Source organism: Drosophila rhopaloa, unplaced genomic scaffold (genome assembly GCF_018152115.1).
Source record: "Drosophila rhopaloa isolate 14029-0021.01 unplaced genomic scaffold, ASM1815211v1 contig_69, whole genome shotgun sequence".
NCBI classification, from domain to species: Eukaryota; Metazoa; Arthropoda; class Insecta; order Diptera; family Drosophilidae; genus Drosophila; species Drosophila rhopaloa.
In genome coordinates this window covers 1953842-1980906 of record NW_025335166.1, presented here as the reverse complement: position 1 = coordinate 1980906, position 27065 = coordinate 1953842, and the positions used below count along the sequence as shown (strand labels likewise).

General features: G+C 39.5%; 9 protein-coding genes across 9 annotated transcripts; 3 read left to right on the top strand and 6 right to left on the bottom strand.

The window, feature by feature from the left end:
* On the bottom strand, positions 1 to 6946 carry LOC108037978. The gene is given in 3 exon segments (XM_017114659.1): positions 1 to 39; positions 41 to 133; positions 6917 to 6946. Coding segments are annotated over 3 exon segments (162 nt in total).
* LOC108037990 lies at positions 6936 to 11226 on the top strand. The gene is made up of 3 exons (XM_017114670.2): positions 6936 to 7166; positions 7681 to 8383; positions 10554 to 11226. The coding sequence occupies exons 1-3, from the start codon at positions 6945 to 6947 to the stop codon at positions 11219 to 11221; spliced, it is 1593 nt and encodes a 530-aa protein (XP_016970159.1). The 5' UTR covers positions 6936 to 6944; the 3' UTR covers positions 11222 to 11226.
* A 3953-nt stretch (positions 11227 to 15179) lies between these two features.
* LOC108037996 lies at positions 15180 to 15615 on the top strand. The gene has a single exon (XM_017114677.2). The coding sequence runs from the start codon at positions 15244 to 15246 to the stop codon at positions 15502 to 15504; it is 261 nt and encodes an 86-aa protein (XP_016970166.1). The 5' UTR covers positions 15180 to 15243; the 3' UTR covers positions 15505 to 15615.
* A 179-nt stretch (positions 15616 to 15794) lies between these two features.
* On the top strand, positions 15795 to 16347 carry LOC108037994. Its single transcript, XM_017114673.2, has one exon. It carries the CDS (start codon positions 15898 to 15900, stop codon positions 16279 to 16281), a length of 384 nt encoding a protein of 127 aa, XP_016970162.1. The 5' UTR covers positions 15795 to 15897; the 3' UTR covers positions 16282 to 16347.
* Positions 16348 to 16770: 423 nt separating this feature from the next.
* Positions 16771 to 17560, bottom strand: LOC108037987. The gene is made up of 2 exons (XM_044461768.1): positions 16957 to 17560; positions 16771 to 16921 (listed from the first exon to the last, which is right to left on the bottom strand). The coding sequence occupies exon 1, from the start codon at positions 17357 to 17359 to the stop codon at positions 17039 to 17041; it is 321 nt and encodes a 106-aa protein (XP_044317703.1). The 5' UTR covers positions 17360 to 17560; the 3' UTR covers positions 16771 to 16921; positions 16957 to 17038.
* Positions 17561 to 19076: 1516 nt separating this feature from the next.
* On the bottom strand, positions 19077 to 19652 carry LOC108037993. The gene has a single exon (XM_017114672.2). The coding sequence runs from the start codon at positions 19602 to 19604 to the stop codon at positions 19275 to 19277; it is 330 nt and encodes a 109-aa protein (XP_016970161.2). The 5' UTR covers positions 19605 to 19652; the 3' UTR covers positions 19077 to 19274.
* Positions 19653 to 19824: 172 nt separating this feature from the next.
* On the bottom strand, positions 19825 to 20882 carry LOC108037985. The gene has a single exon (XM_017114665.2). It carries the CDS (start codon positions 20712 to 20714, stop codon positions 19977 to 19979), a length of 738 nt encoding a protein of 245 aa, XP_016970154.2. The 5' UTR covers positions 20715 to 20882; the 3' UTR covers positions 19825 to 19976.
* A 1236-nt stretch (positions 20883 to 22118) lies between these two features.
* LOC108037991 (venom serine protease) lies at positions 22119 to 24737 on the bottom strand. Its single transcript, XM_044461767.1, is given in 6 exon segments — positions 22119 to 22494; positions 22547 to 22715; positions 23227 to 23659; positions 23811 to 24005; positions 24007 to 24072; positions 24666 to 24737. Coding segments are annotated over 6 exon segments (1311 nt in total).
* A 188-nt stretch (positions 24738 to 24925) lies between these two features.
* Positions 24926 to 26632, bottom strand: LOC108037983 (venom serine protease). Its single transcript, XM_017114663.2, has 5 exons — positions 26363 to 26632; positions 25967 to 26291; positions 25709 to 25807; positions 25399 to 25564; positions 24926 to 25341 (listed from the first exon to the last, which is right to left on the bottom strand). The coding sequence occupies exons 1-5, from the start codon at positions 26588 to 26590 to the stop codon at positions 24957 to 24959; spliced, it is 1203 nt and encodes a 400-aa protein (XP_016970152.2). The 5' UTR covers positions 26591 to 26632; the 3' UTR covers positions 24926 to 24956.
* Between the last annotated feature and the right edge of the window lie 433 nt (positions 26633 to 27065).

The window sequence follows — 27065 nt, the reverse complement described above, 5'->3', positions numbered from 1 at the left end:
TCATCGTCCTGTTCGCATTCGGGTTCCCAATCCCGATCCCATTCCCGTACCCATGGCAACCTGTTTCACAGGGTTGGATGTCCTTTTGTGTGTGCGTTGGAGTGTTACCGTTGCCGGCCGTGAGAATTGAATGCTCGGAGGGGCACGGCAAATAGGGGTAACAGGTTCAGGACCTGGCCCTGGCCCTGTTTCACATCCACATCCACATCCACATGCACAGGTATGCAAAAGTCAAATTTGTTTGCTATGGGAATTTGTCGAAGGTGTCTGGCTTGGGAAAGTCTTTGAGTGCGAGTGTGCGATGTGCGGTGGGAATTCGCTCAGCTCCTTTTGTTTGGTGTGAATTTGATGGAAACTCTGAGAATTGTGGGCGGTGAGTGGATGAGAGATCGGGAAGAGTTAGGGGGTTGTTTCGAAGTGGTTCCCAAGGATTCCTTCTTAGGCAAATAAATGGATAGCTGATTAGGAAAATACATGATATAAATTGTCAATAACAGTAAAAGTTCTAAGGCTACTGTGTTTACGAACATTATTAGGTTTTGGTCATTTATTATACTCTTGCAGAGGGTATTATAATTTTAGTCAAAAGTAAGCAACGCAGTGAAGGAGACATTTCCGACCCTATGAAGTATATATATTCTTGATCAGCATCACCAGGAGAGTCGATCTAGCCATGTCCGTCTGTCCGTCCGTCTGTCTGTCTGTCCGTCCGTCCGTTTCTACACAAACTAGTCGGAAAACAAAAATTTAAAAAAGTATAATTTTTTTTATATGTTTTGATTTATTTTTTGGTATTTGCTATTATTTAAATACTATGCAATTACAGTTTTAATTAAATTAAAATCGGATATTTATATCATATAGCTTCGATTGAAAAAATAAAACAAGAAAGGAAAGCTAACTTCGGGCGGAGCCGAAGTTGAAATACCCTTGCAGAATATTCTGCAAATTATATTCTCAAAAATCATTCATAATGCATTCTTAATACTCATAAAAACCCAACACTTCCTAACTTAAAAAACACCAAAGTTATGGCATTTCCAATCGTTCAGTTATATGGCAGCTATAGAATATAGTCGGCCGATCCTTATGCAATTTGATATGTCGGATTGATTAGGCAAAAATAAAACCCATAGAAAATCCCAACTTCCTAACTTAACAAACACCAAAGTTATGGCATTTCCGATCAATCAGTTATATGGCAGCTATAGGATATAGTCGGCCGATCCCGGCCGTTCCGACTTATATACTGCGTGCAAAGAAAAGAAGGGTGTGTGCAAAGTTTCAATTCGATAGCTTTAAAACTGAGAGACTAGTTTGCGTAGAAACAGACAGACGGACATGGCTATATCAACTCAGGAGGTGATCCTGATCAAGAATATATATACTTTATAGGGTCGGAGATGTCTCCTTCACTGCGTTGCACACTTTTGACCAAAATTATAATACCCTCTGCAAGGGTATAAAAAAAAATGAAAGAAAAATTTATTTTGCTGCTTTTCTATTTATCAAAATATTCCTTTGAGATATAGAATTTTTTCTATAAAAGAACTACTACAATATCCAATATAGCTGCTATAGAAACGAAAAATGCAGCTCAAAATCGACATAGCTTTTTTTAAACATATAAAAAATTAAATTTTAAGCAATAGATAACTTTAGCTTATGAAGTAAAAGTAAGACTATTTTAAGACCGTGACAAATTTTTTTTAAGACACAATACAAATTGTATTATATAAAACAATACAATTTAGGAAACTCAGTTTAAAGTTCCATTTTCCAATTTTTAAATGTTATAAGTTTATTGTTTTCTGAAGAATTGAAGTTTACTTGTTTATGGTTTTCTGTAACATATAAATTTATCTTAGCAGAAAGGCAAAATAAAACTTCATTAAAATTGAAAAAAAAATTATAGATTTTATCATATTTTAAGGATTTTGTATAAAACATTTTTAATTTGTTAGTATCAGATTTTCGCTTCATATATTTCGATTCCCACATATACATAATAAACAATCTACATAAATTCTAATTTAATTTTGTTTCCGAACAGAATGCTTCCCATTTCTGCTAATTTCCTGTGCCCGCCCCAGGCGCTCGTTTTGAGACATTTCACACAAATTTCGTGCACTTCCTTCCGGTGAGCGGAAGAAAAGGAGCGCATAAGGGCAACCAGCACGCAGAAAGGATATTCTCCGGCCAGACAATAAATAGAAATCTAAATTGCAAAATATGGGCCACGGCCTGTGGGAACCAATTTGATGTGGGCCCACCCTCGCATCATCGATAAGATCGTCGGCCAAAGGAGGTGCTGAGAAAATCTCGTTTGTTGTGGCAGGACAGAGGGTTCCTTTGTTCGCCTGGGAGAAACATTTTGCTTGTTTGTGCTCGAAAACAGGTTAACAGGTATTTAGCCCAGAGATCATTCAGGATTAGGGCGATGGATGGGATGCGATATCTCGAGTGGGTGGTCAGCTAGCATATGGAATCCATTGGCGAGGGAATGGAGCATGTTCGCTGTCCCATAAATCAGGGAACGAATTGAAATCGTTCGAATTTCATTTGCATTCCAGTACAAGCAATTAGGCTAAGGACTCTGAGAAAAGGGATAATGAAAAAATCATGAAAAAAGAGAAAACGAACTAATGAAATAAAATATAATGAAATGGTAATTTGATACGCGCACACTTATGGAGTGCGTTTCTCAAGGACTCGCAGGTAGTTCTGTTGGCATTCAGAGTCCTTTGTCTGAGCTCACATTGGCGCATCGAATGGCAATGCAAGCAAACAGATCCTTGGCCCCGAAGATCGATCGTTATCCTTGGGGGAGCGTTAATTAGATTTGCACCGAGCGGTCCTGATCAAAGGATCAGTGGTCAGTGGAAACTCTGGAAAAATCACAGACCCACACCTGTGGGAAAGGACCCCACGCAGCCAGGACAATATGCACTTGCACACATCTCTCTCCCCAGGACGTTCCATTGACTGACCTTTCCTCTTCCATTTAATTTCCATTGTATTTTGCAGTTCCTTTTATTAATTTGAAGTGCCCGCACTTCATGCAACTGTTGCGCTTGGTTTCATTTCTTCCTTCCGGAAGGATGGCTCTCTCCTGTTGGCTGCTTTTGTGCTGGTCCTGCACTTCCTGTGGGTCATTTGGAACCCTGCGGCCAAAACAGTCTATTGTTGATTAATTGCGCTGGTCAAGCAAGACGCTTGGGAAGAGGAAGTGGCGGTGGATGGAATGTCTCCCAGGTATTCATTAAAGGAGTCAAGGATATTAATATGATTGTACTTTATAACATGAAATGTTATGCTTAAGAAAATTATGATTATCACAGGGGAACGTCAATTAACTTAAAAGAAGACTTAACTTAAAACTACAGAGTTTTAATATTAATTATGAGCGTTATTGTGCAACAACCAAATGTTTAACTCAATTGTAATGTATTATATATAAAATAAGTTAAATTTATATGTATTATTTACTAATTAATTAAAAAAATAAAATATATGCATTTATTTTACATTTTATTACATAAAATGTTGGCGCCATCTAGCGGCTATTGACAATAGCTTATTTCTACATTACATGGTGAAGTGCCGCCATCTGTGTGTCGTGTTGAAGTTCTCCTGATCAGTGCTAGATGCCGCCGAAAAATATTTTGTTCCAAATTAACAAGATGTAAAATTAAATTAAATAAATAATATTAAAATCTCGGTTTTTTCAATGAAAGTACGCCCGGGTTAATATTATTAAGTTCTAAAAAATTACCTAAACATGCAATTTACGTCAAATAACTTAACCAGTTCATAGTTTTTTTAAAGATTGTGGCTTGCATTTTTATTTGTACTCAAGTAAAGGACTGTTCTAATTTTGATTTGTCAAAAATATTACTTTTTATACCCTTGCAGAGGGTATTATAATTTTGGTCAAAAGTGTGCAACGCAGTGAAGGAGACATCTCCGACCATATAAAGTATATATATTCTTGATCAGGATCACCTCCTGAGTTGATATAGCCATGTCCGTCTGTCCGTCTGTCCGTCTGTCTGTCCGTCTGTCCGTCTGTCTGTTTCTACGCAAACTAGTCTCTCAGTTTTAAAGCTATCGAATTGAAACTTTGCACACACCCTTCTTTCCTTTGCACGCAGTATATAAGTCGGAACGGCCGGGATCGGCCGACTATATCCTATAGCTGCCATATAACTGATTAATCGGAAATGCCATTACTTTGGTGTTTGTAAAGTTAGGAAGCTGGGATTTACTATGGGTTTTATATTTGGCCAATCAATCCGACCTACCAAATTTCATAAGGATCGGCCGACTATATCCCATAGCTGCCATATAACTGATTGATCGGAAATGCCATAACTTTTGTGTTTGTAAAGTTAGGAAGCTGGGATTTCCTATGGGTTTTATATTTGGTTAATCAATCCGACCTACCAAATTTCATAAGGATCGGCCGACTATATTCTATAGCTGCCATATAACTGATTGATCGGAAATGCCATAACTTTTGTGTTTTTAAAGTTAGAAAGTTGGGATTTTTTATGAGTATTAAGAATGCATCATATGAATAATTTTGGAGAATATAATTTACAGAGTATTCTGCAAGGGTATATCAACTTCGGCTCCGCCCGAAGTTAGCTTTCCTTTCTTGTTAAAACGTAAATTTACTTGAATTTGATTGGTAGTTATGTTGATATTAGGTCGGATTTAGTATATTTTTTTAGACCAAAGTATTTAACTAATTAGCATTTCTTAAATAATATAACAATAAATATTATAAAATAAAAGATTTTTAAATTGCCTAAAGATTTGAATCAAACTCAAATCTAAGTGAAAACTGTATTTTAAATAAGATTGTCCGTATTTGCTGAAACATTTTAGAAACTCAAGTATCAAATTGCGGCAGTCATAATTTGTAATGATTTAGCAGTGTTAAGCTCAATGTGGAATATTATTGTTACTTGTATTACCTTTTTAAGGTGAATTACCTAAACATTAGCTGCTAATACTTTTTTTTTATTTCTAATGGTCAAAGCATTCCTTAATTTTCTTAAAACTTTCATTACATATTAAATTATTATTAAAATATTTTGGGACTCATGCTTTGGTTGTGTTTTCCTTGTAACTTTCATATGCTTTGTATGCCCTCCTATAAATTTTATACTTCAAATGGTCACATATTTTTATCCGCTCCTCTCGTCAAACCAACCTTTCGAGTGTGGAGCAGCCCCCACTCGCATGCGTCATCATCCCACTGCGAAAAAATAAGTCCTACAACTGTCGCTTTTTGCGGTGACTGCCATGGAACTCACACCTCCGTGTTCTCGATCCCCCTGTTATATATTTTTTATTGTGCCAGAAGGTCTTTGCTGCTCCTTCGAAATTCATTTTAATTCGTTTTTATTTCTTTTTAATTTTTATTACATTTTCGTATATTAGCTTTGACTCTGCCTTAGTTGTATCCACTTTGAATTATTTGCTGTTTGTTTTCCCCGCCCGCTCTACGGGCTAAAATGCAAAAAGAAAGTAGAAAACAGCACGAGTTTTTTTCCCACCAGCATTGTTCCGTGGACTTTTGGGAGGAGGGGAGAAGGGACGTCTAGGACCAGGACCCTGCTCTGGTGGTCGGTCTCCGGGTCCGGTTTTGTAGTTATTGTCCAACGTTGACTGTTTACGCCGAATGCTCTGCACCACGTCGCGATCCGCGGAGTAGGAAATTAAAAATGGCGAAATAAAGTTAAATTTTTTATGGCTTGTGCAAATAAGTCACAGCCAGGCGACCGACCAGTGGGGTGGCAAAAGTCCGTGGAAGTGCCGAGCCAAATCCCGGCCAGCAGCCGATGTGCCCCGCGTGTAGCTCATCGCTTGTTAAGCAAGAAAATAATATTAGCATTAAGCGTTTGTCGCTGCGCCTCTGACAGACACGGCGCCATCCGTCGTCCCTCCCAAAGTCTTTTTCTTTTTTATTTTTTCTGATATTTATTTTACAAAATGGGCGACAAACTTGCCCGGCTTCGGCTTCACTTTTTTCGCTTATCCTGGTCTTGTAGTTTGTGTGCTTTCCTCTTTTTGCTCATATGGAGCACATCCAATTAAGCAGCTCTGGAAGTGGTCTAAAAAATGAGTTTTGGTGGGAGTGGTGGTGCGGCTGGTGCGAAATTGTCGACTTTAAAGGGATCTCGGGGAATCGGAATTAATGACAGTATGATAGGTTTATGGAACCACCATTAAAATTAAAAATAAATGTTTACAAAACTTGTTTAATAGAAGCTGGGAATGTTTATTAATAGTTATATATAAATTCCATAATACCATACACTTCATTATCTGATAAAGATGAGTAATACGTTTTAATTTAAGAATAATATGTATTTAATAAGATTATGAAATGCAATGCACAGTTTTTGATGTTAATATTAATTTTTTAATGAGCCACTTTACTGCAATAATATTAATAATGACAGTTTAAAGCCTTTTTATGTTTTTAAAATATTTTAAACTTTTTTCGCTTTTTGGCAATTTTTAAAACGTCCTACAAATTCTAATTTAATATGTACAAAAATATTACACAAGACCTACCCCAACTGGTATTGTAGTTCTATATATGGTCACTTCCACCTACCGATTTTAAAGTGTTCCAGTTTCAAAAACCAGTTTTTGATTGACACACTTGCACTTTCTTTCAATTAGCCGCAAAAGACGATCGTGTGCCGGCTGCTGTCTTTTTTTTTCGGCGGTAACAATTTTGGGATTTCTTCAAGACGCTAATTAACTCGTATTTAAGGCAGGAACAGGGCGTGGGTGCAAAAAAGAGGTGTTGAGAGATGTAGGCAGATCGCGTGATGGCTCGCCTGATAGCAACAGCATTCTTAAGAGGCTTTCGTCGGCGGAGCTGGCTCAGTACCGCGTTGGACGTTGTCGCGATCGTGATCATGTGGATTTTGCTGCTGCTCCTAACTCTTCTTAAAGCGAACTCTACCAGGGCCCTTTTCGATCAGTGCAATCACCAGGTGAAGCTGCAAACGGGCCAGAAACTGCTCATCAACTCGCCCTATTACCCGGCTTTGTATCCTAGAGGCACATCCTGTCGCTATGCCGTGGAGGCTCCCAAGGATCAGGTTCTGCAATTCAAATGCGAACTCCAGTTGCAGACGGTGAGGAGATGAAGTGAAAACAAAACAGTGATGCCAAGGGCCTATTTCAAATTAGTCGAAAAAAAGGAATACTATAGACTTAATAAACAATAATCTTAGTTTAGACAGTGCGTTCATTTTGATCTTTCTTCACATACCTTATCCTTTTTTTAAGGTCTATGCTGGAAAAATGATTAAAATACATCAAACAAAAAAATTTTAAAACATAAAAAAAGAGCTACAAAGAAAACATACTTAAATTATAGATCAAAGACACTGTTAAATGAAGAAAAATCTAAAGTAATGACTAAAAGTGGTTACTTCATAAATTTTTGAATGAACATTGAAAAACACTTAATTAGTTTAAAAGGATTCGAAGGCTCTTGCTTTCCCCTTAATTTTAGAACGTTGTTATCTATCTAAATTTGTCTTTTCGCACTATTAAGAGGTATTCAGTCTTAAAGTTCAAAGGTCAGAGTGGCATCACTGTGGTTCTTCTTGCCATTGCCATTTTGCATAGCTCGTTCTTCCGCAGCTTTCCACGGACTTGAAATGCCGCACGGAGGTGTTTCACTTCAATTCCGAGGGCGACGAGGTGTTAACAAGCTCGGAATACTTTTGCGGCAGCGGAAAATTCGAGCGCAAAAGTTTTCTCAATCGTGCGGTGATTTCGTACATATCCAATGGGCATTCGGAGCCGCCCTCAGCCGTGAAGTTAAAGGATAAACTCTCGGCGGGAACAAGTACAAGCTCAACTACCGAGGCACCTCAAGCTGTTTCCATAGAGGAGCAGGACGAGGAAGAGACGGAGGCGGTGCAGGAGGGGCCAGAGGAATCCGAGGAAGACCTCGGCGACGAAGTGCTGCACGTGCTGCAAGATGTGGGCGTCAGCGATGCACTGGCCTATGTGGCCTCCTTACTTTACGACGACGAAGATGCCAGGAAGTCCAGAACCACTACTATTTACCTCCACGCACTGCCAATTCGCAGCAGTTCGAAGACTTCCGGAAAACGTGCCCGGATTGTTACCAGCTACCCACTGGCCCCATCCCCTCGCCAGGGAGGAGGACGCTTCTCCTGCCTCGTGGAGGCCATTCGGCCCACGTGCAGCTGCGGCTGGAGCCGCACTCCCCGGATAGCCAGTCCCACCAACGAGGAGGCCGTCCTGCACGAGTTCCCGCCCATGGCCGGCGTGCTGACCAAGAAGCACGGAAAGCTCTTCTGCGGCGCCGCAATCAGTAAGTAAACGCAAGAAGATCAGGGAACAGGTCACAGGTTATTCAAAACTTAAAGGTCTGGAAATTCAAGTTAAGATCTAACAAAATTGCTCATTAAAAATGAATAAAATCAATTCTAAAATTTATAAACCATTTTTGGTTGACAAAATTAAGGCACCAAATTATAAGGAGTGAGTTTTTTAGATTATGTTTTATTAGCATCTGTAAACAAACAAAAAAAAACGTAAATCCAAGTATTTCTTCCTCAATTCAAATATGGATTTTCATCTATTGCGGTTTGTAGTTAATTTTAATATTACCTTTTGTTCAATTATTTACTTTAACTAATTTTGAAACAGATTTTAATATTCGAAATATTTAATTTTAATTTAAACTATATTAAACTTAAATATAATGCATATAAAACAAGTAGAACATTTTTAATCAAATATTCGTCACATTACTTTAATTATTAAATCATGCAATTTATGATTTTATATATTGTTTAAATATGAACAAAGAAATTTTAGATGAAATAGCAAACAATTTGTATACCCTTGCAGAGGGTATTATAATTTTGGTCAAAAGTGTGCAACGCAGTGAAGGAGACATCTCCGACCCTATAAAGTATATATATTCTTGATCAGGATCGCCTCCTGAGTTGATATAAGCATGTCCGTCCGTCTGTCCGTCTGTCCGTCCGTCCGCAAACTAGTCCCTCAGTTTTAAAGCTATCTGCTTGAAACATTCCCAAAAGTTGCCTTTCTATTGACTATATCATAAAGCTCCCATAGGAACAATCGGAAAAAAAATTAAAAAAAACAAGAAAGGAAAGCTAACTTCGGGCGGAGCCGAAGTTGATATACCCTTGCAGAATACTCTGTAAATTATATTCTCCAAAATTATTCATATGATGCATTCTTAATACTCATAAAAAATCCCAACTTCCTAACTTTACAAACACCAAAGTTATGGCATTTCCGATCAATCAGTCGGATTGATTGGCCAAATATAAAACCCATAGAAAATCCCAACTTTCTAACTTTACAAACACCAAAGTTATGGCATTTCCGATCAATCAGTTATATGGCAGCTATAGGATATAGTCGGCCGATCCTTATGAAATTTGGTAGGTCGGATTGATTGGCCAAATATATATAAAACCCATAGAAAATCCCAACTTTCTAACTTTACAAACACCAAAGTTATGGCATTTCCGATCAATCAGTTATATGGCAGCTATAGGATATAGTCGGCCGATCCTTATGAAATTTGGTAGGTCGGATTGATTGGCCAAATATAAAACCCATAGAAAATCCCAACTTCCTAACTTTACAAACACGAAAGTTATGGCATTTCCGATCAATCTGTTATATGGCAGCTATAGGATATAGTCGGCCGATCCCGGCCGTTCCGACTTATATACTGCGTGCAAATGAAAGAAGGGTGTGTGCAAAGTTTCAATCCGATAGCTTTAAAACTGAGAGACTAGTTTGCGTAGAAACAGACAGACGGACAGACGGACAGACGGACATGGCTATATCAACTCAGGAGGTGATCCTGATCAAGAATATATATACTTTATAGGGTCGGAGATGTCTCCTTCACTGCGTTGCACACTTTTGACCAAAATTATAATACCCTCTGCAAGGGTATAAATATATTTTTGTTGTTTTTGTTCTTTGGGATTTGATTTTATTTAAATATTATTAATTACGGTTTAAATTAAATTAAAATCGGACAACAATATCATATAGCTGCCGAAGTTGCATTAATTAATACGTTGAAGCAAAGACGAAAAAAATATTTGTTTTTTGGGATTTATTTTGAATAATGCTGGGTGTGCCTTCAAACTGTCAAGGGCTTATGCTTCATTACATTTCACTAATTCGTTTAAAAATGTGTACTACCAAAAGGTTTTAGCGAGCAATGTCCCAGGGTTACTTTATTGATGCTATGTAACAAAGGAATGTGGTTTGCTTGGTTAAAATCAAGTTCATTAATCTTAAATCAACAATCAATAATCAATTCAACATTCAAAATCACAAAAGCAAGTATATTAATGTTAAATCAACATGAATAAAAATAGACAATAATAAGATTAATAACAGATAATTTATTAAATATTCTTTTTCTATAATAAAAGTTCAGAATTTACTATAAATACTCTTCTCTTATTCTTGTTCCTCAGTTCATCATCACTACTTGCTGTCGGCGGCGCACTGTTTTCTTGGCCCGGAGACGAGCAGTGCCGCCCAATTGCGGGTGGTGGTGGGCGAGCACGACTTGGCCAGTGCCTACGAGACGTTCGCCACCCGTCGCTACGACCTTGAGGCCTTGATCCTACACGAGGAGTTCAGCCAGGCGAACGGGCAGCCCAGGAACGACATCGCCCTGCTGAGGACGCGAACGCCGATCGTGTGGAGTCGGAACGTGGGTCCTGCCTGTCTGCCACTGCAACCGACGGAGGATGGCAGGAAGCTTCCGCTGGCGGGGCACCAGGTGGTCGCCGCCGGATGGGGTACCACTTCGTACGGCGGACCACAGACCCACCGCCTGCTGAAGGCCACCTTGGATGTGATTGACGGGCAGCAGTGCCGGCAGACTTTGATCTCCGCCGGAGGAGGAGTTCCGCCGCACTCCTTTTGCACCTACACGCCCGGGCGGGACATCTGCCAATACGATTCGGGCGGGGCTCTTTACGAGCGGATCAACGGACGTCTGGTGGCCGTGGGCATCGTCAGTTTCGGCCAGGCCTGCGCCACCCAACAGCCGTCGGTCAACACACGCGTCGCCTCCTTCATCAAGTGGATCCGTTCCAAAAGCCCCGAGGTTGCCTATTGTCCTGGCCGGGTATAAGAGCAGCAACTACTCTGATTTATGTATTTGTAGAATGGCTAAGAAAGTTGTCCAAACTTAATGGAAAACCGCTTTTGATTAATGGGTAATCATGGGGGTTGTAAAAAGAAAATATATATTGGAGAAAGCTGAGAAGTCATTGTCAATACAGCCAATATTGTGAATTGCGCTGGTAACTATTGGGAATGATTTAAAATAACTCACTAAAAGTCTCTGAAATTTAAGCTACCATATGATCTATTTTTTGTAATAAGAATCAGTTAGTCGATCAGGTAATTCAAATTTAGTTACACAGTCCAGAGAAATTTTACAATATTAAGCTATTCATATAGTAAAATTGCTTAGGATTGTGTAACTTTGTTTTAATTTTTTATTTTTATATTTTCTTAAGTCGATTAAAATTATAAGTGCTTTCATTTCCAGACAATTAATTTAATTGATTCCATAATATATAATAATAATTAAAAATTACTATTAGTATCACTATTTATTTTTAGAAATATCTGTAAAAAAAAGTTTTTAAATTTTCCAGCATGATGTGTATAGAAGCTGAGTTTGACATTTATTTATTTATCATTTGCCAATGAACGTCTGCCTATAGCTATTCTCCACCTCCGATTTAAGCGTGTCGAGCCACTCAAAACCCGTAAGTGGGTGTCAAGTTTGTCGCTTTGCCTGAACGCGCTCCTCAGGAACACATCTGCACCACCGCGTGGATGTCCCCGCCACTCGGCTGTCAATCATGCATGCGAATGGAAACGCCTGGCTGGAGCTCTATGTCCTCCGCCTGCGGCATTGCAATTAAGCGCAAATGTCAACTAATTAACCTCTGGGGCGGCGATTGCAATCCGCAATCGGCAATCGGCAACCTATAACCCTTCACTCAGCCGGAGGGCCTGTCAATAAAATTCTTTTCAACTGCTTTATTTTTACACAGCCGGAATCTTCCTTTCATATAAATAATTAAACGTTTCGCATAACAGATGAAGCTCGCTTTTAGGCTTAAAGGCAATACGGATCTCGTCTGGCGGCTGCGTCTTTTTGTTCGCTTTTCTGGAGGACCTGTTTTTTGTCTAACCCGGCATGGCGTTGCACTTTTTCAATGCTCCACCCTCGCCGAGTCCTGTGTATATCCGCTGTCTGGCTAAGCTCGCCTGCATTTCGGAGTTGTTGCAATGTATTGGCCGTGTTTGCGTCTGTTTGTTTTGCAGTTTTGGGTGCCCGGTGCCTTGCAAGCCTGTTGTTCAATTTACGTAAAACGCGGCCAGAACAGAGCAAACCAACGTCAACTGCAGTCGGTATCAAGTGCTGCCTGGGATTGGCGGCTCCGCATAGAAATGGTTGGTGGTGCAGTGGTGCGGTGGTGCGTGGAGGGGCTCGGAGGTAGTTATGGGGCAGGGTGGTTGCCGTACTCTGGTGGCACTAATTGAAAAGCAGCAGCCACTAACAGCAGTCGTCGCTAAAGGGATTGGGACCAATGCTGGTGGGGAGCTACAGTAAAAATGTAATAACTTTGATTAATCCGGAGGTGAAGCCATAGTTACTATTTCTCACAACAAAAAAAAACGCTTTTCAATATTAAAACCTATTCAATGCAGAACGCAAACTAATAACATTTTTCTTTCTTCTTGCTTCATAAGAAGAAAATTTTAGCACTTTTAAAACTCCTTGGGTTTTACTTATTTTTTAGAGTTAGCACTAAATTAATCTTAGTTCAGCCTATTTTTTTTATAAGTGTTTTTTTTCTGTGTTTAAATTGCAAACTAAAAGAGTAAGTCTCAAAATCTCTGTAGCACTATTAATATATTCTAACAAAAACATATGCAAATATTTATTTGGTATATCAAATTTCAAACTTTGAACTTTGACCCAAATAAAGCTTTAAACTCTAAATGATTTCTTTATTTTGTAGTAAGCTGAAAGATTATATTTCATGTCAATTTTATAACCCTTTTAATCCTGTCTTAATTGGAATCTTTTGGAATTTCCACTTGAACTATCCTGCGGCTACCCACTGTACGAAGAAAGGCAATGCGCAGAGCACTTTTTACTTGGTGCTTTTTTTCTGGCAATTTCCTTTGCATACTTTTGTGCTGCATTTGATTACAAAATGGCGGCGCTGTCCTGGCTCCTGACTGCTCCTGCAGGACTTGCAACAGGAGCCGCTGCAGTCGTAATGCAGCCTAAACATTGCGTTTAGTTCTCGTTTTGCTGCCGCTACAACAGCTGCAATCGCCTGGACTTTGACTATTCATTAGCGTGTGCGCTTGTGTGGGTATGTGTATCTGAGTGTGCGGCAGGATGAGGGCCAAAAAACTCTAACAAGCTCAAAAAGCAATTTGCGAGGGCCTCGCTAAAAAATTGGCAAAAATATCGACGTGCCGGCTCATGCAATTGACGTTTTGCGGGTGTGTGGGAGCAGGATTTTCGGGGACTAGGGATTGGGGCCTGTTACATAAAACCACGCGTTGCACAAAAGCCGCCAAATCGTCGTCGTTCAAAAGCCCCAGCAATGAAAATACAAAATGGCCGACCTATATGCAAATGCAAACAGTTCCAGTAAACTATTTCGGCCTTACAAATTCTAAGAAAGAAGGCATCTCGGTTCCTTGCATCTATTTTATGTACAATTGCACGCACTAACTGAAATCCAGTTATCCAAAATGACCCAGAAATCAAAGAGAAAATGATTTTCGGAACTGCTCTGCAAATATTTTGCTAACCCTCAAAAGTAAATTCGGTTTGTGGTCAGAAATTAGTACATATAGACTTTTTCAGCACGTACCTCCTGTACACACGACTGGGCCAATTAAATCCGTTTACATCAGAAAAATCGAATATGGGAAACCAGTTTATTTCTAGATTCAAAACCAAAATTAAAATTTTTTTATTTTTTTTTTTAATTTTTTTTTTTTTTTTTTTTTTTTTTTTTTTTTTTTTTTTTTTTTTTTTTTTTTTTTTTATTAATTTTTTATTTTTTTTTTTTTTTTATATTTTTAATTTTTTTTTTTTTTTTTTTTTTTTTTTTTTTTTTTTTTTTGGTTTTTTTTGTATTTTTTTTTTTTTTTTTTTTTTTTTTTTGTTTTTTTTTCAAAAATAAAACTAATTTATTCCTCATATATCTAAAAAAAAATTACTTTTTTTTTTTTTTTTTTTTTTTTTTTTTTTTTGTTTTTTGTTGGGGGTGTTTTTTTTTTTTTTTTTTTTTTTTTGGTTTTTTTTTTTTTTTTTTTTATTTATAATTTCTTTTTTTTTTTTTTTTTAACCCTCAAATTTTTTGGTTTTTTTTTTTTTTTTTTTTTTGGGTTTTTTTGGTTTTTTTGGGGGGTTTTTTTTTTTTTTTTTTTGTTTTTTTTTTTTTTTTTTTTTTTTCATATATTTAACCCTTTTTTTTTTTTTTTTTCTTTTTTAACTTTTTTTTTTTTTTTTTTTTTTTTTTTTTTTGTTTTTGTTTTTTTTGGGGGGGTCCCCCCCCCCCCCCCCCCTTTTTTCTTGGTTGGAGGGGGGGGGGGGGGGGGGGGGGGGTTTTTTTTTTTTTTTTTTTTTTTTGGGGGGGGTTTGGGTGGGGAAGAAGGAGGGGGGGGGAAGAGGGGGAGGGGGAGGGGGGGGGGGGGGGGGGGGGGGGGGTTTTTTTTTTAAACTGGGGGGGGGTCCTTATTAAATATATATTTTTTTTTTGGGGGGGGGGGTGTCCCCTCCCCCGCTTCCCCCTTTTTACCCAAATTTTATTCCCCCCCCGAAGGGAAAAAAGTATTAGCTTTACCAACCCGCAGCTTTCACGTTGTTCTCTAAATTATTTCCAACAACCCAGTAAATTAATTTAATTATTGTAGTAAACCAGATTAATGACAATGCTTTATACCGATGCATTTTAAAAAGTTCTCTCCCTTGAATAACTAAATAAAGTTTTATAGTAAAGTAGGCACTTAAAATAAAATCAAAGATACTAGTTTATTTTTCGGCTTCAATAAAATTTGAAATAATATTAAAAGTATTCGTAGAACCTCGAACCTTAGGCCAGAATGTCTTTGGGTCGAGCTCTCGGCAGCTTTGTACTTACGGGTGTTCCCCAAAACAGGAACTTACATCAGAGGAGGACGCGACGACCATTTCCGGTGGTGCCAGATGCCAGGCTGAATACTCCGGCGCAGTCGTCCCGCCCACCTCGTATTTTGGTCAAGAGCTTCCTGGCCCTCCATCAACTGGACTCTAAGTACATGCAGGATGCTCCTCGTGATCTTAAGGACTTCTTTATGTCAAGATGGAAAAAAGTAAAGAGCTGATACACAATGCTCGACTTGCCTCTGAAAATATTAAGTTTAAATTTATCAGAAAGCCAATAAATTAAATCATTCTTTTATAAATTTGATACGGGCTGATTAAAGATAAGGCGACAAGAATATTGCTTTCGTTTGACTTCAAGAAAAATGTTTTATTATTCCGTTTTAAATTGGACGCTGTTTATAGAAAAATATCAAAATTTAAAATAGCATTGATAATCAGATTTATTTATCCACTTAATGTTTGGTGCTAGCTACTCCCATTCAAATAGAAGTAGGCCCATTACATACACTCAAATTACGCATACATTATGAAAAGCTTGTTTTACTTTCGTCGGTTAACCTAAATTTTAGAATTAGTCTTTTAGCACCGGTAACGTAACCATCTATCGCATTATGTTCCTGGGTCGGGCCCTGATCGGATTCCCGATTTTCAAGGCTAAGACGCGGTTGGAGCAGCGGCGCCGAATGTCGGAGCAAAGGCTACCATACCATCGGAGACCAGTGCCGGTGGAGATTCAGGAGCGGAAGGACTCGTGGACCGATCTGAAGAGACCGCCCTTTCTGCTGGTGAAGAGTTTCCTGAACTTGCGCCACATGGACCCCGACTATGGGATGGATATCACGCGAGTTACGGATGAGCTAAGTTTCCAGCCACACCGCACTCTCTTCATCAATATCATGCGAATGCCGCATCGTAGCCTTTCGGAAACTTCGGAAAGCTTAGAAGAGATGATAGTTAAGAATCCACTAGCTTCGGATCCGGTTCCAGAGCCTTGAGTGTGGGTGTTGAGTTTAATGAAAAATAATGTTTTTTTTTTTAAGTTTTTCAAAATAAATGTTTTTTTTCAATTTGACAATTTTATTCTCTATTCAGGAACTTTATTTGACATCTTTAAGAAGCGAACCTTTTAATAATTTTAATTTTAATTTCTTTCCAAGGACCCTAACGATCATAACTTTTATTAATTCTTTTCTAAAAACAATTTTTTTTTTAAGATTTCGTGGCTTTATTATAAGCATAAACTAACCCACTAATTTTGTTTATATATAAAGTCCAATCATTTGGAAAATTAATAGTTTTGATATAACAACATAGGGAAAATTCAATATTTCTCATATAAACAATGTTTTATAAGTGCAACGATTATCAACGGTCTCTTCTACCTAGTAAATCGAAATATCCGAAATTTATAATAACTTCCAATTAAAAAAATTAAATTGTAGTCTTAGAAACTTGTACCCCATAAATAAATATCACTGCAATATAGGAAAAAGTAACAGATTTATTTTATTTCTTGTTGAATAATTGTGGAAATTTTAACGGACGATATAGGTCGATTCGTATTTCTGGCCTAAAAATTCTGAGTATTAGACTGTGTGTGGCTTAGGCAATTACTTGAATAGGCTATTGGAAGCCTGAGGTAGATGGGGCCGGTTATATCTAAACTGGACATTTCCGAATGGAGGCCATCCAAACTGGAGTCCATTTTGAAATGGACGTTTGTACGTCATAAGAAGCATCAACGGAAACCGTCTAGATATCGTAGGTCCCGTAAACCATTCGTCGCCGAAAATCCGCCCATCGGTAGCGCGGATTATTGAAGCGAATGGTTCGCACCCCGTCGTCGGTGTGAACCTGATCCTGGTGCTTCTGGAAGCTCTTCACATAGCACCGCGGAGCACGGTGGTACTCCGGATTGGGTTCGTCACGCCGAAGGTTCTCTTCGGTCCTGTTGGGGTCCTCCATGCCCTGGATGCGTCGTGTCGAATAGGCGACTCGTCCTGTCTTTCGGCACGTGGCCTGGCGGACCGCCAGTCGGAAAAAGATCGGTAGGCTCAGATTGGTTGGCAACATATTGAAAGATCTTGAAAATTCGTTCTGATTTGGTACGGATACCTTCGATTTTGGCGCACCAACGGATGAATGGTGGTTCTTCGGTAATGTTGCGATTACCTGGCTTAAAAGTTGGGCCGAAAGGAAAGAATATAAATTTATTGCTTATCTATTGTGTTTGTTTGCCTGTCCAGTGGGAGAAATGTAGAAAAAGTGAACCAATTGTAGGTGGTGTAGTCGAAGGAATAGACGTTTCACCCTCGGCTTACTAACAAGAAAAGGTTTAAAGCTCATTCTTTATACCAAAAAGTACTAACATGTTTATGTATATCATATATATATAGTAACTAGTTTTTTATTATGTTAAGAAAAGCAGATTCATTAATTAATTTTCAAAAATTAGTAATTAATAGAAAGGTAAAATATTTTTTTGTTACAAGAATGGTAAAATATAAAAGCCTATCTAAATTTCCTAAATTTAAGTAAAGGTTTTATAGCTTATTAATATATTGGGATGCATTATGGGAATGGAACATTTTTGGATTCAACTTTATTCAACTTTCTCAAATTTCTTTTAAGGTTTCCCACTTTTCTGTCAACCAATTCTAGTATTGCACACACTCGAGACTAAAGCACAAAACATAATTAAACAATTAAAAAGCCTTTTGGCACTCGTCCTTACTTAGCCCAATTCGCAGGGCGGCACATCAAAGCCGTAAAAAGAGTTGTTCGCCTAATTACGCCGCCAAGTGCAGTGGATGGAAGAGCGAAATGCAAATTTGCAACAAGGCAATAAAAATGTACATCAAAATTAACTGGAAACAATGAGAGCGAGTGGCAAAATCACAGAATTTGCGGGGCAAGTTAATTGTGCAACTTTGAAGTGAGGAGCAGGATTGAAATAGGAAAACACAGAAAAAAACCGAGCTAATTGAAATGAAAAAGGTGAATTAAAAATACCTAAAAGCTTATTAAATATAAATTTATAACAAGTAAAATAATACAAAGAACAGACTTTTTTGTAAACACTTTTCGATGTATTTAGTACTATAAATCCTTTTTTTTCTGAGTGCCGGCTAGTAGGACAGTGCTTTGAATGAGAAGTGGCTGGACCCTCGGCAGTCTAGTCCCGGACTGTAATCCTTGCTGCTCTGCATTTTTTGTGCCCCCGTTGCCCATTGATTTTTTCTATATTATAAAATTTATGCTACCCGCTCTGCTTTGTTGCACTCTTGTCTCTGCCACCACCGCCCCATGCACTTCATTTTCCGCCTTTGCTTTTTATAGTCATTTTTTATTTTTACATTTTTTCCAAGCGCTTCGGAGCTTTTGTTGTCGAGTGCGCGCCAGTGGCACCCGAGCCAAAAGAAAAGGGCTTGACAATAAAAATTATGAAGCATATTACTTGAGTGCACTTGGGTTCCTTTTTCCATTCTTTCTCTTTTGCCACTTTTTCACCCAGCCCTTGTTTGTATTTCCTCAGATCAGAAGGATGCGAAGGTATGCCAAAGTATGTCGCTAGTTTTTGGAGAGCAAACTTGCGTGTTAAGTAGCAAAAAGGGTTAAGAATACTTGGGATAATAATAAACTGGACTAAAAGAGAGGGGAGATATCTGGCAAAGACGGTCTCAAACTGGCTTGCTAAGATACATACGTATTAAATATAACAAATTGGTGGTTTTCCCAAAAGGTTTCTCATAATAATAAACATTAATTTACTTGAAATGTTTACCTTATGTCAATTTATTTGTATAATTTAACGATGCCTTTTTTATCATATGATGCTTTATGGTATGAAAAGTCTTTTGTTATGATTTGACATTGTAAATTAGATCGAAACAAAATACTTTTTATACCACAAAGCGCCCAGGAAACCGAATCAGTAGGCTGTTTTTAGTCCCGCTCCGTAACTCCAAAATGTCGAGGATAGTCCTGTCTAGTAACTGCCGTAGATCATCTTCCGCCGGAACTCCGACCAGTGGTACGTGTCGGAGAAGCAACTGCGCTGCCTCTTGCAAAACTGCCGGAAGTACTCCTGGCTCCTTCTTTGCCGCTCGAGAGTGGATATGCTGCAGTCCGGTCTGGCAAGTAGCTCGAGATCCAGTTTATAAGGCAGATCATTTTTTTTGAAATAAACGAGGGGAATGGTGCGACGCACCTCCGGATGGACAAACACTCCGGGCTGCTGGCAGATTTTTGGCCGCGTTTGATATCCCCGGACAAGGTAACTTCCCTTCCCCCGCAGTCTTTTTAGAATTTTGATCATTGTCTAAAACTATTATGAAATTTTTATTTATTGTTTAAATCTAATAATGCATCCCAAACGTTTTTGGGATGTATGAAGTTAAGGCTACTGTGTTTTAATACATTTTAATTTTGAATTTATAATTGTCATTTCAGGAAAAATATGTGACTACTTTTTAAGATCCAGTAGCTTAAACATAACTAAAATAAATACAAAATGGACTAAATATAAGCGCAGAATATAATTTTGAAGACTAAATTTATTTGTTCTTTCTTTAATTACGCGAGCCCCTACATACAAAGGAAAACGTGAGTTCAGTCGGAAAATAAAACCCGATTTCCGAGAAAGGAGACGCCCATCGAGGTCTGGGGAGATCGAGGGTGTCATCGTCGTCTAGTAGCTCGACCGGCCGTATATCATGCTGTGCCGGAACTCCGCCCATCGGGTGCGGTGGCTGCGGTAAGAGTTGTACGGCGAGATGACCTTCCGGGAGATGGAGGGCCGATTGGGACTTTCGTACTGCTGGGAGGCGATGGCCACCCGCCTGAGCAGCTCCTCGTCGGCGCGGGCTCGCTCCCGCTCCTCCTCCGCGTTGTCCTCCGGCGGCCCGAAGACGGTCTCCCGGACGGAGCGGATCTCCAGATCCTCCTCGTGGTCGTGGTCCTCCCCCTTGGCCTCCGTTTCGCGACCGGGCTGCTCCCCCTCCTCCTCCTGCTGCTGCTGGGCCTCCCAGTTCTGCTGCTGCGACCTGTAGGCGTTCGTGTCGTCGTAGTGGCTCAACTGTCGCGACTTGACGTTCCGCCGCTTGGCCGCATTCTGGGCGGCCACCACATTGTTGCGCCGGGGCACGATCTCATCCGGCTTGATCACGGGTCGGAACATGGCCGAGTCCAGGCCGGAGACGGTGTTGCTCCACTGGCGACTCTGCTGCTTCTGGCGGAGAAGCTGCGCGGCCGCGAAGCTCTCCTCCCGCATCGGCCAATCCTTGTACCAGGGAACCGGGCCCGCGATCCCCAGTGGTTGGCCCTTCTCCAGGCCCGATGAAATGGTGGTCAGTGAGCGCCGGCCATCGGTTAGACTGCGCTTGGCCAGGTGGCGCATCGATTGCAGGTTCCTCGGAAAAACGGGCATCTCGTTCGTGTGGTTCCGCCCAAAAAATTTCTGATCAAACGGCTAATTTTAGAACGGTTTGAGTTCGCCAGGAAAATGGATCCACAAAAATTTTAAATGGATAAAAGTAAGGCGCTCGGGCAGAACAAATTTTGGTTGTCTTTTGGGGAAAACTAGTTCGAAAATGAAAAATATCACAAGTCGTGGGTTGATGTGCTCTTAAAGACGCTGACACTTTTGCACATGTTTACTGTGCTTGACCAAATTTCAATTTCAATTTCTACGAACAGATGGACCAGAAAAAAAAGAATGTGTGCTGCGAAAACAAATAACATAATTTATTTACGGCCAGAAGGAATTCAATTTGATTGCGACTTGAGACTTTCGGGTAAATTAAACAACAAAGCCAAAATGAAAATCACAGAGCAAAAACACAATTTGCCATCGTCACATGAACATTTATTAATTTTGCATCAGCTGCAGTGGTGCGAGGTCCTTTGGTGGCCCGATAAGTCCTGGGCAGAATTTAACGCAACTTCCAAATGGAAACAACAACAACTGCTAGACATGAAATTGAGTTAGTACACAATTACAACAACAATTATGAGTGAAGCCGGCAATTTTACAATAAATAGCAAAATATACAAGAAAAGGAATCCATTTCCAAGTCGAACTTTGTACACTTTATTACCCGTTAAAGGATATTTTCCGCTTTTCCATAATTTCTTCATTTTATTCTGGAATTATAGTTATTTGAATTGGCAATATTTGCCAATTATTTGGTTTAATGTAGGGACCATGCCTCATCTTAAAAAATCAGAGTGGTTGATTAATTTGGATAACTAGAGAATAGTAATAGTACTCAATGATTGGAACTTTTTCAAATACCTTGAAACGGAGTCGGAATAATAGGTATACCTTTTTCCTGGTAGAGTATTTGATAAAACTTTATTGCGTACAAAGAACTATGCCTGGCGGTTTTGATGGCCAGCGGGGTATGATTGGTTAGTGCGGGGCTGCAGAGCTTGTGCGTTGTTTAAATGTAGGCAGAAACATGTCACTGCTTTTTAATTTAAATGCAAATTAAGGCCTTTGTCAACACTTTGCCAAACTCAAGACAACGTCGACAAATGCCTGAGGCAACTGCAAGGAGGTCGGTTAAGGAATGACTCTGTGGGAAATATAAGTTTAAGCTATGCGTGTACACAGGGAAAACAACAAGTTATTTCTTGTATATATTGCATTTAAATTTATAACATTTATTTTTAATAAACTGTCACAAGTTTAAATGTCAATACCATGTTTTTTCAAAATTTGTAAACAACATTGATCGTTTACATTAAAACAAAGTTTTTAGTCAATGACATATTAGGGTGCTATTTTTCTCTCTGTGCATGTATATGTTCAATCATCAGGTGGACATCCCTAACGCACACACACCCCTCCGTCCAAATAGCGCCACATCCAGTTGAGGTGCGATGTGACCCGAGTGTTGACCCCAATGCCGAAGGGCTGACCGCAGGCGCGGCCAAAACTGATCACGCCCAGCTGGAACATGCGCTCCCGCTGCCGCAGGATCACCGGGCCACCGGAGTCGTACTGACACGAGTCCTGGCCCCTGCCTCCGGCATCGTAGGTGCATAACTGGCTGGCGGATATGCTGGAGTTGAACCGACCTCGGCACACGGCATTGTCCATGGTCAGCAGGGTGGCCTTTTGCAGGGTGTTCGATTTGGAGGCGGCAAAGCCCAGTGTTCCCCATCCAATTATATCTACATTCTGGTAGTTGAAGTTGCTGTCTCTAAGGGAAAATTACATTGAAGTGTTCAACATTCTGCAGGATCTTAACTTACGCTTGTCGAATGGGAAGACAAACGGGAGCCACTCCTCGAGACCATTCCATGGGCGTTAGCGTCTGGAGGAGAGCTATGTCATTTATATTGCCAGACGCGGTTTCCATGTAACCAGGATGGTTTACTATATTTTGAATGCGATATTGAGCGGCATAGATCGATTCCCTACCTATAAAATATATTAATTACATACATTTTATACTAGCTGTTAAAAGAGAGAAATAAATAAATGGTCTATCATTCGTAAAGTTGTAATCAAACAAACAAATAAAAACCGTTATAAGTACTAGAGCTTAAAGGTTAAGTCAAAACTATGCTTAGAAAATTCTAATATATCATAATAAAATGCGTTTGACCCAGCACAAGACTTATGTTGCCCTGTGTTACCATAGCGTAATGTAATACTTAAGATTTACAGTTTACTTTTCAGTAAGTTAAATCTAAAATTGTCTGTCTGAGGAATATAACTGTAGAACTGGTTAGATTTATAATTTTTACTGAGTGAAAATTACTGCAAATAAGAAATGTTGTTATGTAAAATAGGTCATTAAAAAATTGGAGAATTTATCTTATTTAAATAGTAAATAGTATGAATTACTGCAAATAAGAAATGTTGTTATGTGAACTAGTTCATTAAAAAATGTTAAGAATTTATCTTATTAAAATAGTAAATAGCTTACCGGAGCTCAAGTCATGCTGCCCGACCAACGCCAAAAGGCGACTGGCCACCGGTTGGCGAGCGGTACAGTGGGCAGCGGTCATGATGTACCGGTCGCTGACAATGCTCCCGCCGCAGAAGACGGGTAGGTTGGAGGCCAGGTCCCGGATGCCCACCATGGAGGGGAACTCGTGCTTGCCCGCCTCCATCCCGTTGGCAATCCGCGTCGGAAAGGACCAGCCGCAGTCGCAGGGCGCCGGACGGGCCACCGCTTGGCAGCTGAGTCTGGAGCGCTGCTGGGTCTGCGGACTGCTCGAGTAGTAGGCGAAGGCCATGGTCTGGAAGTTGGATATTCGGTTGACCTGCCCCATGCGGCAGTAACGCTCGCCATCCCGAAACTGCAGGTCGCCATCACGGGAGATGAACAGGAACTCCGATCCACAAGTGTCGGGGAACTAAACAGGAATAGGTTTAATATGGGATTGCCAAATATTATCACCATAAAATAGTTGTATATTTACTATAAGTCTGTTACCTAATATTTTATAAGATTTTATATAAGAAACTATGTACTCGTTATTATGAGAGTCAAAAAACACTACTTACCAACTCAAAGCGACAATTTAAATATATCACATGATTGCGGGGGGCTTTCAAGCGAAATCGACAGTTAGTACCACTTGGTATAGCTCCGGGAAAATTAAAGCTGGTTATATTAATGGCTCGATTTGGCTGCAAATCATAGAATCTGGTGCACTGTTGTTGGCCACAAGCTAAACTGATTAATAACAGCACAAGAAGCGCCGAAAACCTTAATTTCGTACATGATGGGAATGTAGCAATTACGTCTGTAAACGCAATGAAGCTTCTGCTCAGCTTATATATGGCCACTTTAACTGATAAGGTACAACAAAATCTTAAATATTTAAGAATTGCAAATATTTTGATCAAATAGAATATTGAAGTCAAGGTGAGGAAATATAATACAATTGGCTTGGTTCTTAAATGCACTCAGAGAAATATATAAAATTACAGATCTGATCAAATATTGCATGGGGTTTATTGTGATAACGAAGCATTTACAAAAAGTAAAACAAATTTGTATTTTAAAATTTGTGAAATTAAAAAAAAATTTTTTTGAAGTCATTTATTTAAAATTTATCAGTTTAGTTGTGTGGTTTTTTTAATGTATATATTTTTAATGTAAACCAATTTTGGTTTGACAGTCTATTTTTTCGATGTTAACATACGCAAATAAAAAAAGAAAGGGGAATAGAACCTTACCAGGAAAGGAGAGGGAGTGGAAAAACGACACCAAACTTTTAACGAAGCCGATTGAAAAACCACATTCGAAGGTATTGATAAACACAATAAAACGCATTTTACTTTTCCGAAATATTTAAATGTATCGTATATAAGCGATTGTGGGCGTTAAAGGGGCGTGGCACCTTTTAAACAAACTCGCTGCAAGGAACTCCTAGAATCCATCAAAATGCCAATCTCAGCTTTATAGTTCCGAGATCTCAGCGTCATACGGACGACAGACAACGGACAGACAGACGGACAACGGACAGACGGACATGGCTATATCGACCGGCTAGTGACCCTGATCAAGAATATATATACTTTATAGAATACAATATACCCTTTACTCTACGAGTAACGGTATAAAAATAGAATCCTTCCAAAGTTAAATAAGTAGGCAGCCACCTCTCAATAAATTAAGTTTTTAATCCATACAATTTATTTCCATTAGAAGCTGACCACACAGTTAGAATTTCCAATCTTTTGGCGTATCCAACTTATATACGATGTTATTCTGGTGTTTACACCCATCGGATATTGAGTTTCCGCACAACTCTTCCCAAAACTGATTACTCCGACCAAAAACTGCTTGGATTTTCGGAGGATGACTGGACCACCGGAATCGAACTGGCAGGAATCGCGTCCCGTGCCCGAATAATCGTATGTGCACATCTGGCCAGTGTATATGGTGGCTTGGTTATATTCGGTCTGGCAGTCCTGATTGGTGACCACATTCAGATTGATCTTCTGCAGACTGGAAGAAGTGGGTCCGGCAAAGAAGAGCGTTCCAAAGCCGATCACATCGACGGTTTCATAGGTAAATAAAGATGACCTAGTCGAAATATCTTGTTAAAATAAACAGGTCTTTAAACTTAAAACCTAAGCTCACGTTCCAACAGGCGGCAGACAGATGGGACCCACACCGCGGGACCATAGAATATTGGTGGCGGTTATCAAAACGGCAATATCATTATTGATATTTGGTTCATACACGTAACGTTCATGGAGAATCATCTGCTGTATATTATATTGTCGGTAGTACCGTGAATTGGCAGCTTAAATAGGGCGTTGACATGGGTTAAAATAAATAAGAAATATGAGATCATTCGAAACTAAATATTAATATTTGTCTTAATGTTTTTTATAAGTAATATCATGAATACATTTACTTTAAGTTAAATTATTCTTTGTAAACTTACGATTTTGCAGATCATTTGTTCCTACAATAGCCACAATATTTGTAGCTTGGGACACCAGATAAACACAATGGGCAGCAGTCAAGATATAACGATGGGCCACTGAAAGAATATAATAAAAAATCGAATTTGAATAAATAGTAAGATATTCAGACTTAATGTTTATTCGAATTATGTCATAAGTATTATTATATTTTTTGTATTTATAATTTTTGTATGGAATACTAAGTCAAATTTATTTGAATAGATTAGTAAGCTCACCTATGGTTCCGCCGCAGAAGGATGCCTGAGGCATGGTCACATCCTTGAGGGCCACCATGCTGGGAAATTCGTTAGCCGACGCCTGCTGGCCGTTGGCAATCCGTGAACTGGCGGACCAGCCGCAGTTGCAGTTCTGTTTGGTGGTGGTCAAGGTACACTTGAAGTTTCCCCCCGAAGTTCCCTTGGAAATATAGGCGAAAACCAATTCCGTGAAGAGGGACTCCCGCGAGAAGGATCCAGAGCCGCAGAAATTTTCGGCACCTCGCATAAGAAGATCGCCTTCTGTGTCCATCCAAAAGTTATCGGTGGTGCACGAACCGCCACTCTAAGAGTGACACCGAAAAATGATTTATGTTTAGTCAACTATAAAAATCAGATATCATGGTAATGCCCCACCGATGGTAGTCCTACGGTGCATTGGACTTGAATGTAATAGTCCACGGGCGCGTTGAACTTGTACCGACAGGACGTTCCGCCAGGATAATTGTTGGGATAGTAGGGCGACTCCACGTAGATGGTTCCCGGACTCAGGTTGTAGGTGTTATCGCAGCCCTCGAAGTAGGCCAGAACAGCAGGTGCCAGCAGCACAAGCGAGATTAGAAAGCGGCTAAACATTTTGGCCATACCTTTCGGCTACGTAGCCAGCACTCAACTGGGCTAACTCGATAATGCCACCCACACCTAATATCAGCCAAGACAACTAAAGCTAAAGCTAATTAAATAAATAAAAGGCCGCGTTCCAGCAGATGATAAAACAGTTGGAACTTGCCATTAAGTATACGCCCCGTTTGTAAATGATTTCGCCCCCAGTCTGCAGTTGTGCAAATAAATGAATGTAACACTTTGGTGACCTTGTCAAATGCATACGATATCGGCTTTGAACTTGGCCAATAGTGCCTTGGCATTTTCCATTTCCTTGATAAGCCCCTATGCATTTGCTGGTTTTCGTTACTGAAATTCTTGTTGTTATATTATGTTGTTCAGCTCAGATTGCTTCGGGTTATCCACCAGCTGTGCGCCTGGTGATAAGCAGAGTTCGCAGGTAAATAAACATTTTCTGAATAATGAGCTCTAATTATTATGCAAATAACAGCGAATA